We start from the raw sequence: 12,513 nt of genomic DNA, 5'->3' as shown, positions 1-12,513 counted from the left end.
CACACACACACACACACACACACGGTGAGACAGAACCACAAAGTGGGCGGCTCGCCCCCCTCTCCTGCCTGCTCTGAGCTGAGTCCTCTGAGGGCCCCCAGCCCCCCCACAGCTGGTCTGGTCGTCTGGGTTGGCTTTACTTTGCTTTCCCCAAATGGTGCTTGGCGGTCGGGCTGCCTGCTCCCTGCTTTTCCTCCGGCACATAAGGACGTGCCCACCTCGCTGTCTCCGTTAGCACTGCCCAGTTCCACAGAGGGCACTGTGTCACGACGTTCTTAGGGATGGAGCTGGGTGGCTCGCCTCTGACCCTCCCTCCCACGTTGGTGCCAAGGTGGACACACCAAGGAATGCACAAGTCCCCCCTGGATTCAACGTAACCGAAAATGCAGCTTGGCCCACCCTTCACTGCCTTTTCTGCATGTGGCACCATCATTTTTACATTTTCCAGTCAGGTGACTTTGGTCACAGCTTCTAGTCGCTAATGCGTCTGAGCCCCCCTCACCTGGTCGCCTTCACATCCTGGGCTCACCTGTAACCGAGGTGGCGGCACTCACTTTCACGAGTGTGTTAAACTCCCGCGCAGACGGCTCTCTGCTGCTCCTGTGGTACCGGCAGCACACTTCCGGCAGGATGGCCTAGTGGTACATCTTCTGTCTCGTGAGAGGACGTCCGGCCACTTGGCTCTTCTCCAAGGCTGACCTCTTATCTTAAACATGTCTTAGAATAAACTTAGTGTGTTCCTCCGAAAACGCAGCTGGGACTTCATTGTGGTTACTTTAAGTTTATAGAAAATGTTGTGAGAATCGCCCCTCTATTATGCTAAGTCACCCATCTGAGAGCATAGGCTATCTCTGTTTATTCAGATAATTGTCTAATACTCCCTAGGTAATTTACAGATTTTGTTACTAGTATGAATGGTGTCTTATTTTTTAAATTATATTTTCAGATTGATGCTGTTTTCAGAAAGATGCTATTGATTTAAATTTTTTTGTTTGAAATATTTGAAGACCCCCAAAGCAGGGGGTCAGGAGGCAGAGGCCACCAGGGAAAGCGGGCACAGCGGCCTCTGCTGTGGCTTCCTCAGGAAGGTGCACGAGGCAGGGCGGGCAGGCAGAGGATGGGCTGTGTGAATGATGTCGCAGGTCCCGGCACAGGTGCTGCCCCTAGTTGTCGGGTACCTGGTGGCGGGGAGGGCAGGGGAGTGGCCATGGGTAGGAGCCCCACCAAGGGGACGGCTCTGGACTGGCTGGTTTGCACTGTTAAATTGGCAATTTTTAGTCTGTAGCCCTATGAATATGAGCAGAGATGTAGATTCAGGTAACTGCCCACAATCAGGATATGGAATGTGTCCCCCAAAGCCCCCCAGTGTCTTCAGTTTTTGCCAATTATGCATAGAGCCGCTATAAACGTGCACAGGTTTCAGTGTAAACAGGTTTTCCTCTCTTTAGGTGTAAATACTCAGGCGGGGAAACCACCAAGTAAGGTTTAGAGCAGGGGCTGCCAGACCACAGCCTGAGGGCCAAGCCCAGCCCTCCAGCTAAGAGTGGTTTAAAAATAAGAGGACTGTGAGAGGGGTGGTGTGCTGTGAGGTGCCCCGGGCCTGGACAGAAGACGTGACCCAGAGCTGGGAGCTGGCGTCTGAGTCCCTGCGTGGGTCCGCCACGGTTACGGGATAAAAGTGCGGAAAGCCGGCTTTCAGACACGTGTTCTCCTTCGGCAGATCAATTTCAACCTGATCCTGCTGCTGCTGCTGGAGCTGCTCACGGCGGCCATGGTGATCGTCTCCGCACGGTCCAGCGAGGCGTCTTGCAAGCAGAGGGTAGGTCTGCTCTGAGAGGATGTTGCACGGAGGGTGGGGGTCATGCCACCCCCTTGCAGGGCAGCCCCCCGAGAACGGGAACGCCACCTGTCTGTGGTGGGCTGGGCAGGCCCCGCTCTCTGGGTCTCTTGGAGGCTGGTGGCCTTGGAAGGTGCAGCAGGGCCTCGTCTATCGTGAGGCTGTGACCACGCCCACCCCCAGCAGTGTCACAGAGACCCAGTCTGTGGAAGTGCCACCGCACATAAACACATTCTCACAAGCAAGGAGGAAGCCCGCGTTGAGCTGCTGCTCCCAAACCTGGGTCACTAGTGGCTTCCAGCTGCTCTTGGCTCAGAAGGTCCCAGGTGATGGCCTGCGCTGAGGGCCCCTGGGTGCACTCCGGCGAGCCGTGTGTCATTCCTTTTTAGGGTTCCATCTCTGACAGCACCAACACTTTGTACGAAGTGACATTTCCTGCTCGGGTCCTGAAGTCCTACTCAGTAAGAAAACGTCCCTTTTCTTTCTCATTTTGTTTTATTTGGGGGAGGATAGCTTAGGCTGGATTAAACCACCACACTTATTTCTCATGATGAGCAGGACATGGCTGCACAGACTGTGCACGTCTTACGTTCTGTTAGTAATACAGCTCCAGTACCGTTGTTGGTGACAAAATCCCTTGTCTTAGAAGGTACCAGTATATTCTTAAGCTTTTAGGGGCACAGGTTTGTATAGCTAGACATGGGTATTGATGTTGATATAGATTAAATGTTAACATAGGTTAGATATTGAGATAGGTTAGGTATAGACCCAGGTTCGGTGCAGACCGGGTTCGGTGCAGACCGGGTTCCATACAGGCGATCTATAGGTCCTTACGAGGTAACACACGCTGTCCTGATGGACACCTGCTGTCCCTGAGCCGTTCGAAAGCATGTCCCCTTCCACTCTGAGGAGTGCCCTGAAGGATAAATTATGCAGCCACTGTCTCTTTTTACTTGAGCTTCCAGTCATTTTTGTTTTTGTTTTTTCGGTCTGCTTGTTCTATAACTGAAAGCTGTTAACCTCCCACTCTGAATTGGCATCATCATTTTCTCTTTGAAAGTCTGTAGATTTTTTGAGCCTGCGTTTTTATTTACATACAAGTTTAGCATTGCTTCCCGGTGAATCTCTCTTTTTTTTCTCTCATCATCACATAGCAACTCTATCTTTAGTAACGGTTTTTGCCGTAAAATCTGTATTGATGGCTTTGATTTAAGTACATCAACGATCTCTGGTTAACATTTGCCTGGTGTTTCTTTTCCCTTTTTACTTTCACCTTCTCTTGTCTTTATATTTTGATCCATCTTTATAAACAACATGTAACTGTATTTTATTTTCTACTTCATCTCTTGTTCTCTCCGTGGCCTTTTGAATTGAGCCCGTTCACCTCAAGAGTGACTATGGCACATTTATGTTCATTTTTGCCGTCCTTGGTTTTCTGTTTGACGTCTTTTCCCACCTTGCCTGCCCTCCTGTGAAGAGGTGAGGGCTCCTTCCTTCCTTTCCTGCTAATTTTAGCTCGAAAATCATGCATTTTCAGTATTCCTTTGGAGGTCACCCTCAACCTTTCAACATGGTCGCTCCTTTGCCCTCCCCACCCTGCTGACACTCGTGTTCTGGGGTCTCTGGGGAGCCTGTCCCATGTCCCCTGGTGACGCCACCTCCACTGCCCACCCCCCGCAGGTCATCGAGGTGATTGCTGGCGTCTCTGCCGTCCTGGGTGGAGTCATCGCTCTGAACATGGATGACACTGTCTCGGGCCCGCACCTCTCCGTGACGTTCTTCTGGATTTTAGTGGCCGTGAGTCCATCCTGGGTGGCCCTTGTCCGTCGGGTCGGCCAGGCCACACTGCTGCCGGCTGCAGCCCTTTGCACTTACAAGCCTGACGTGGCTGCGATTTGAGCTCAGTTTTGGTGACACTCAGGCAGGAAAGCAGGTGGGAGAGGAGAGGGTGGGAAAGTGGGCGCTGGTGGTGCCGTCGTCAGGCGAGTTTGGAAGTCACTGGTTAAATGAGTCAGTGTGTTCACTGATGTTATTTTAACTGCTATTGTTATTTGATAGTTTTTGTGTTATTTTCTCCTGAAAAATACTTACTTTTACTTTACATAGTTTTATAATAGATGATACTTATATTGTTTGATAACATAATGCATATTTCACCAAATATATTTACTGTATATTATTATTTTACATTAAATACTCCCACATAAATGCTTAGCGCACACCTAGCATGCACGTGGCAAGTGCTTAACACGTGGTCAGAGTGCTCAAAGCCAGCATGGCGGCTGGGGCCCTGCGTCCCAGGGGGCGGTGTCTCCTGGGGCCGCTGGGGCTGACCACAAAGAAACAGCCGACGACCCACGGCGAGGCCATGTGCAGCTGGCCACTGTACACTTCAGAGCCGTTTGTACCATGAAGGCAACTGGCTGAGGATCAGCCGAGGTCTCCCCAGAATGCAAAGTGTGGTCACTGATTGGACCCTGAACCAGCATAAAAAACGGCTGTGAGTGGGACGTTGTTGGGACAGCTGGGAGTCTGAACGTGGCACGTTCCTGCGACGCTGCTGTTGGGTCGTGTCCAATTTCCCCCGTGTGGTGCTGAGTTGTGATGGCTCAGGAGAGTGCCCTGTCAGCACACGCACGCACAAGTGTGCTAGGTGGTGTCCCCCGTCAGCATATGTGGCAAAGTATCAGCAGCAGGTGATTGCAGGGTTCTCAGGCGCCCCCAGCACGTGGGTGATCCCAGAGTTGTCAGGCGCCCCCAGGGTGGTTCTTGCAGCTTCTCTGCAGGGTTACAAATTGAGCTGAGTTGCATTTGAGGAACAGAGAGCACAGGAAGCCTCAGAGAAGCCAGCCTGCTTCCCTGGCCACCTGCCCCGGCCCTCCTGGTGACAAGGGTAGCTCCCATCACAGGGGAGGGCACACGCTTGGAATCTAACTTCTTGGACTGTCACCTCTGAAGTTTTTCTTTTTTCTTTTTCTTAGTGTTTTCCAAGCGCCATTGCCAGTCACGTGACAGCAGAGTGTCCCAGCAAGTGTCTGGTAGGTGAAGCTCGGCCCCAGGGTATCAGTGACCCGCTGAGTGGTGCCAGGGCCTGGCTCGTCCCTTCTACACTGCCACGTGACGAGGCCCCTGCCGCACCAGGAGCCAGGCTGCAGGGCTGTGGGCGGGGTGGCTGGAAGACGGACCTGTGGTTGTCCGAGGGCTGGACTGTTTGGGAACAAACAGACTCTCACTTTTGATGCAACTGCTATGACTCAGCACGGGGAGGGCAGGAGGCCAGCAATTCCTAAGTGTCATTTCTTCACCGGAGTGGAGAATGGCATATAAATTGGGACACAGTGTGGCACGCAGTATGCTGGGGTCCGTGGGCAGTCCTGGTGCAGATGCTTCAGCAGGTGGCACACGCCGAGTGGGCGCACGGGGTCACAGACGCCAGTGGGTGTGGAGCTGGGCCCTCAGGCCACCGCGACGCCCTCGTATCCCCCTCACCACACCCAGGTGGAGGTGCTGATTGCCATCTGCAGCCTCACGTCCCCGCTGCTGTTCACGGCCGCCGGCTACCTGACGTTCAGTGTGCTGAGAGTCATGGAGATGTTTGAAGCTTACCCGCCAGCCATCAAGGTACGCGCTCCTTTCCGTGGGCTGAGTGAGCTGGGTGCCCCTTGCACTGTGCGTGCCTGAGGGGAGGCCCCGGGACACGTGGCTTTGCAGTGTGACCGTGTGGACAGTCAGGGGTCTGCCCGGTTCTCTGACGCCTGCTCTGTCCTGCTGTCCTGTGGGTCCAGCTCTTCTCTCAGCCGCTGTCCACTCAGGCTGCAGCTGTTTCTGTCACGTTGGGCCATCCCCCTGGTGTCAGCACAGCCCTGCAGCCTATCCGGATAGCTGTCCTCACAGTAATCTTGAGTCTTTCAGCGATTCCACAGCCATCACAGTTTAGAATCAGCCATTCAGCAATGGTCGCGGGAGGTCCTGTAGGACTTTGTATTGGAGTCACATTAGGTTTACAGACACACCCGAGGACTGAGAGCCTCTTGTGCATGGGCACAGCCGTCACTAGGACTCTGGAGTCCCCATAACCTCCTGTCCTGTCCCCGCGTGGCGGCCACATCGCGAGGTTTGTTCCTCAGGAACCCAGCGTTGTTTCCAGGGTGGATGGTATTTGCCCCAAATGTTTATCCTGAGAGATCCTGACCTACCGAAGCATTGGAAGTCCAGTGCAGTGAACACAGAGATTCCGCAGTGGCCTCTGTGTGGCTTACACGCGCATGTTTATGCTGACAGGTGGGTGGAGTGCACACCCACACAGGCGTGCACAGCGAGTACAGACGCTCGACAGCCAGACCCCTCATCCTTAAATACGTTGGCATTTCTGCAATTAAGGACCGGGTCCTTCATGCCCACAGCCTCATGGTCACACCTGAGGTGCTCAAGTTACCCTGCGACCTCCCTGCTGTCCAGTTCACATTCGCTTTCCATGAATCGTCCCAAGAATGTGCTGGGGCTGAGCCCTGCCCAGGCTCACGATGGCATTTGGCCGAAAGTCACAGAGCGGTCCCCACTCTCCCCCATGCACTGACTTCTTGGAATCCGGGCCAGTTGTCCGGGAGATGGTCATACCTGTGGACCTGTTTCCTGTGGCATCCACGGGAGTGAATTCAGGAGCAGGTGGTGTCACAGTTCTGCCCAGTTCGGCAATGGCTTCCACACTGATCCTCAAGTAGGCACGCGTCCCCTCTCACAGGGAGAAAGTGACCCAGATGTCAGCCTGGGTACCACGTGGACTTGTTGTCCTAGCACCTTCACCTGTGGCTTAGCATTAATGGTGGGTTCTGGCCTGGGTGGTTCTTACGTCAGAGAGTGAGACAAAAGTAATGCTCAGGTCTCCACTCTGGCTTCCAAGTGAGCGTGAGGGGCAGCACGTCCCTCCCGCGTGAGCAGGCACGCATGTGTGAGGGGCACGGATATTAGATTCCTTCTAACTGTAGATCTTGTCAACTTTGGCCTATGATATTTTTCTTTCCCTACTGAGTCGAGAACTTTCAGCTTTTCATGTAACAGAAGCTCTCTCCGGCTTCTCTCGGGCGTATCTGAGTGGCCAGCATCACTGCTCTGGTGCTTTGGGGCCCTTATGAAGTAAAACAAGGGTGACTTGAACAAGTACCGCTACACTGTGACAGTGATTTGATAACCGAGGCGGGGAGTGCTGGACAGAGGGACAAGCCATGTCCCCAGCGGGATGGTGTAAGATGTCATCATGCTGCTCAGAACACAGTGCAATTTAAAACTTGGGAATTGTTTATTTCTGGAATTTTCCTTAATATTTCTGACTGCAGTTGACCGTAGGTAACTGGAACTGTGGGAAGTGGAACCACAGATGGGGGAACCACTGTGTTTTTTATTGGACTCACGGCTAATTTTACACATTCACTTGAAGAGAGTTGCTCATTCTTTGTTTTTGACAGTGACGCTGTGAGGACACCGAGGTCTTTCTTATGTTAACGTTGAGTGAGTTGCTCTGTATTTGAGGCTGGAGGCTGTCGTGCAGCGTGGGAAGGTCGGGTGCTTCGTGGACGCCTGTGCAGCCACCGGGCTTCCTGTGGGCCAAGTGCAGAGCGCTCCGTGTCCTCTGGCCCCCACCCAGTTTGCCCAGGGCACCTCCTGCCATCTCCCCAGCCACGTCACTCCCTCTGGTCCAGGGCACCCCTCAGCCTCATGTCCGGCAGCCAATGCTCGACCCTCCAGCCTGAGCTCCACACAAATCTGTTGATGGCTCCGGTGTCACGCCGCCTGGGACCGTCCCTCTTTTTCCTCCAGAGCAGACTCCACCAGTGTCGGGAGCGTGTTTCCTGCCTGCACATGGCCGGTCCCTGCTGCCCCAGACAGGCACTATTGGCGTGGCCTGGTACTTTTCCCGGCTCCCTTGCTGACGAGGTGGTTGTCGGGGGGCATGGGACACGTGACCATGAGCAGCGAGCGCAGTCCACCAGGCTGGTGGCCCATGGGCCATTTTGTGCCTATCTGTTAGACCCGGAACAACTCAGAGCAGGACTGATTTCCTCCTTGCTCAGCCGCTGAGAACGGCTACTATTCAGGTTACTGCAGTCACAGCACAGCTGGTGCCCAGCCAGCGTGGGGGGCCAGGGGCTGCTGCACGGACCTCCTCACAGCTGCTGCATCCTGGGCTGTGGGCACGGGAACTGGCTGCATTGTGTCCTCTGCTGGCGGGGGCTCTCTCAGTGGCGTGGGGTAGGGGGGAGGGACAGAGAGCCAGGAGGGGAGGCGGGTGGCCTCTCACGCTCGTTTCTGCCGCCAGCACTCCTACGACGTGCTCCTGCTGCTCCTGCTGTTGGAGCTGCTGCTGCAGGCGAGCCTGCACACGGGCACCGTCATCCAGTGCGTGAGCTTCAAGGTGGGCGCGTCCTGGGACGCTGCGCAGATGGGCCTGCAGGAGCGCCCGGCGGGGCAGGTGAGTGGCTTCTTCAGGGGACCTCCCTGCCCTGATGGGGCCGCCCTCCCAGGGCCCCGTGCAATGTGACATCCGCCCTGGCTGAGTTCTTTCAAGACCTGTTGTGCTACTTTGTATGTTTAAAACACCACAGAAAAGTCTTAAAGAAGTAAACTATGTAATACTTTCTTAGAGCCAGCTAGGCAAACAAACACACATCCGTTTCTGGAAAAGTACTAAGAACCAAATGCCTCCAGGTTTACTCTTACAACACAGATGAGAACATTGCAAGGATTTGCATGGGTCACACAGGGCTCACCTGCTGCTCCCTCTCTGTGGGGAGGAGTGCCCCCCAAGCCCCTGCAGAAGGGGTGGCCTCGCGATCTCTGGCTGGCAGGCTCACCAGGCTCACAGCTGCCTGGACCGCACCCTGCCCCGTCCAGCCTGTCTCCCCCCACAACAGGCAAGGCTGGGTTGGCATCTCCTCCCCGTGAGCTTCCCATCCAGCGGTGTGTTCACTGGGCACACCTGCCCATTGGCCTCGGGAGTACAGGGCCCCCAAAGGCTGCCTGGGGTGGAGTGGACACTCCTCCCACCTGGCCTCCACTCGGGCCCCTCACAGTTTCAACGTCTTGCGCTCTGCATACCACCCGCGTCCTGGCTGCGCCCGGCCCTGTGCCCCTGCCAGGCTGCCCCTGCCACCACTGGGGGACGGAGTCCTGCTGGCAGTCCCATCCTCAGCGACCTGACCTTCTCCATCCTGTCCAGCGCTGTTTCCTCCATCACACCTACCACTTCCTTGTCACTGTTACCTGGTAGTGGTCAGTGCCCTATGGGGGCGGCTTTGTCCCCAGGCCATCCATGCGATGGACCTGCTTCTGTGTCGGGACACCAGGGCATAGGGTCAGTGAAGTCCTACACCCCCAGGTTCCAGGGGCTCAGGGCCAGCCCGGCAGCTGCCCTCCCTGTTTCTGGAGGTCACTGGTGACCACTGCCGTGAGCGTTCTGGTTCCTGGGCGTCAGACCCCTGCCGGTGACTTTGCACCGACCCTGGCCAGTCCAGGCCCCTTCTCTGTGGGCGCACCATCCCCTGCTCCCAGGAAGAGCTCACAGCCCCCCTTTATTCCTGCACTGTGGAGTGTATCAGTGCAGGTTGCTGGCCCACAGCTCCCCATCCAGAGCCACATGTGAGCTGCAGGGAGAGTTCACCCCCAGCCCAGGCTCCGGTCCTGACAGAGTGAGGGGCAGGGGCCCGGGGTCTTTTCTCCCCTGCCCTTCACAGGTGGAGAAGGGCTCTCACCTTAGCAGGGCCCGCCTCCCGCCTCCTGCCCTCCCACACATGGTGGCCCAGGAGAAATGACGCTTTACCTGTCTTGGTCACAGGTGGCCAGAAGCCCCCTGAAGGAGTTTGACAAGGAGAAAGCATGGAGAGCCGTGGTGGTGCAGATGGCCCAGTGACAGCGGGACAGGGAGGCCACGGCGCAGGGCTCGCCTTCCCCCTGCATGTGGAACGGCAGACACGCGTGTGCTGGCACCGCCTACTGTTGTACTAACCCCTTCCCCGTTTGCCGGGCGGGCGGCGAGGTGGAGTTGCCACTTCCTGTGGTAGCTTAGTTTGCGAGGGCGGGCACTTCCTGTGGTGGTTTAGTTTGAAGCAGGCAAAGGCTGACCACCTCCTGCATGTTGCCAGTCAGTTCAGGGCTCCCAGGGTGGCCTGAGCGCACACGGGCTGGAGAGAAAGGGCTCATGCAGGGGCTGGTGTGCAGGCAGCTTTCCTGTCCTCTCTGTGACCTGCCACCGTGTCTGCCTCTCCTGCACATCACCTGACTGTCCCACCTGATTTGTTGAGCACCTACTGTGTGCAGACAGTGTACACCCTGGCATAGCCGGCATGGCTCTTACCCATTTCGGCGTTTCCCTTCTGACATGTGCCAAACAGAGCCCCCGCCAAGTACTGTCTCCTTGACAAGAGCACAGCCCAGGGCTCTGCTCTGCCTCCAGACAGGGAGTGTGGGCACAGGGCAGCCCCACCCACTGCGTCTGTCGCCAGTGCCCACGGGCTGTGCGCCTGCCCTCTCCTTTTCTTACCCCAGCCATTGTGAGGGGACCCTGCCTGCTCAGGGGTGCTGGCCCATGTCTGGCGGCTTATTTGTACTTGTCACGTGTCATTCTCAGCCTCTCAGCCCCTGTGAACCACCACACAAACATGGACCCCGTCTACTGTGCCGGCTGAGTGTTCTTTGGGGTGGGGACACGTCCCAGGCTTTGAAAGCTGCCTGGGCCACATTTCTGTGTCTCCATGGCCTCGGGGACAGGGTGACATGGGCGAGGCTGAGCTCCCTCAGGCCAGACCACTCCCACTGCCTACACACAGACCACCCTGGACTCCTCGTGGGTCCTCGCTGGGCGTTTTCCAGCCCTCGCCCTCTCCTAACAAGTAGTTTGTCTCCATCCTCCCTGACCTCCTGCGCCTGTCACTCCCAAATGTAAGAATAACATTCTCTTTGATTGACACCATGGCCAAGAATTAGTTTGTGTGTCATCTCCGTCCCTTGAGTACACCTGGAATCTTCTGGAACTGCTAGGATCTCCCCACTGACGTGGGCACCAGTGAGCTGGGAGCACCTTCTCCAGTGGGGATGTGAGTGTCCTGGGTGCTGTTTCCAGGCCAGGGCTACACCTCGGAGTGTCTCTGTCCCTTGTCTCCCAGTGTAAGGCGGTAGTAAGCAGCCTTGTGCTGGAAGAGGCTGACATCCGCTTTACTTAGTGCAGGTACATCAGTTAGACCCCGCGGGCTGGTGAGGGGGGTCCGAAGGTCCTCTTGCTGTCTCACTCTTGAGCACGAGTGACGAGCTGCCAGCGACATGACAGGTTGGGTCATTTGCACTCAAACAGGAGGAGTGCAGTAAGACACCTGGGAGGGCGCACAGTGTCAGCTAAGGAAGTGTTCTCCAGAGCTGCTGCTCTGACCGCCTCCTGCTGTCCTTGGAAGGCAAGGCGAGGACCGGGGAGGACCAGGCTGGTTCCCAAGTAAGCGTGAGCGCTGCCAGGTGACTCTCACCTGCACACAGTCAGACCCCACCCAGCTGCAGCCTGGCCACCTCCCCTTCCTGCGGCTCCAGGGGTCAGGGGGTGGGGCAGGTGGGGTCTGCTCCTGAGCTGGGGAGAGGAGCCACCGGGACAGCACAGGTGATGCCGACCTCTTTTGGGGGCTCCTGAAGGTCTGAGTCAGAGCCGTAAGTGGTGGCACCCAGGGCCTGACTACTGGCTGGTGCTTCCTTATCTCGGAGAGCTTGTAAAGTCCAGACAAATGGGGTTTAAAAACTTTGTAATTCTGTCAACTTACATTTTTCTTTGATATAGTTAATACTGCCTGAACAATAAATGCTAACATGCAAATGTGGCCCGATGCCTGTTTGATGTTGGGGTCCCAGTTCTGAAAAGGTTGAGAGGTAAAGTGTAGCATGGAGGTGGGGGCCACCTTTGGATTCATTTATGCGGCAGGTGACCCGAGGCCAGTCTGCAGGTGAGAACCCAAAGGGGCATGAAGGAGGCACTGGGTCTTCTATGCCTCAAAGCAGGGGCAGAGCCTCACTTTGGGGTTAGCTTGGAAAATTATATACAAAATAAAGATGATTTTAAACCAAATAAAGATGACATCCAGGTTTCCGAAATTTAGCGAGCAAGGCACTGGTGGGGTGAGTGCGTCTTTCCCGCTCCCGGCTCCCCGCACAGAGATGCCAGACAGAGAGGTTGAGCCTCGGCCTGGCGGGTGGGATGTCTGGGTGGCAGGGACCCCGTGTGCGGGCAGGACACCCGGGGGCCTGGGACGCCAAGGCGGCTCTGGATTCGTCTGCGGGACCCGGGAGCTTCCCCGGCAACCCGATCGTCCCCAGCCCGCGAGGCGACACCTCATCTCCACCTGGGGGGCTGTGCGCTCCCCTAAGCCCGGCCGCGGGGGGCCCGGGGCGTCTCTGCTGGAGACGCTGGGGGTGAGGGTCTCGAGGGTCCCACCATGCGGGCGAGAAGGCTGCGCCAGGCGGGCGGGGCCTGTCCCGGGCTATTCCCTGGGGGGCGGGGGCCGGTTGTGACCCTCAGGTCTTTATGACTTCGGGGGGGCTGACTGCCGGGGCCAGTCTGTGTGACCCCGGGTGGGGGAGGCGAGGCCGCTCGCCGGCCCTGCTCCCCGAGGACACTATGGCCCGCGGGACCCGGCGTCCCGGACCCCGCG

General features: G+C 56.5%; 1 protein-coding gene across 3 annotated transcripts in view; it reads left to right on the top strand.

Moving 5' to 3' along the window:
- Positions 1–11,685, top strand: part of MLC1 (modulator of VRAC current 1) — a 17,759-nt gene extending 6,074 nt beyond the window's left edge. For all 3 annotated transcript variants that reach the window (XM_019668537.1, XM_019668534.1, XM_019668536.1), the window contains exons 6-12: positions 1,721–1,819; positions 2,227–2,298; positions 3,518–3,634; positions 4,819–4,875; positions 5,336–5,458; positions 8,151–8,303; positions 9,666–11,685. In XM_019668537.1, coding sequence (XP_019524082.1) covers positions 1,721–1,819; positions 2,227–2,298; positions 3,518–3,634; positions 4,819–4,875; positions 5,336–5,458; positions 8,151–8,303; positions 9,666–9,740 — 696 coding nt within the window. In that variant the 3' untranslated portion in view covers positions 9,741–11,685. The remainder of the gene's footprint in view (positions 1–1,720; positions 1,820–2,226; positions 2,299–3,517; positions 3,635–4,818; positions 4,876–5,335; positions 5,459–8,150; positions 8,304–9,665) is intronic.
- The last annotated feature ends 828 nt before the right edge of the window (positions 11,686–12,513 follow it).

This window comes from Hipposideros armiger, unplaced genomic scaffold (genome assembly GCF_001890085.2).
Source record: "Hipposideros armiger isolate ML-2016 unplaced genomic scaffold, ASM189008v1 scaffold_530, whole genome shotgun sequence".
Classification (NCBI taxonomy): domain Eukaryota; kingdom Metazoa; phylum Chordata; class Mammalia; order Chiroptera; family Hipposideridae; genus Hipposideros; species Hipposideros armiger.
Note: the sequence above shows the minus strand (reverse complement) of the source record. Positions and strands in the feature narration are given on the sequence as shown.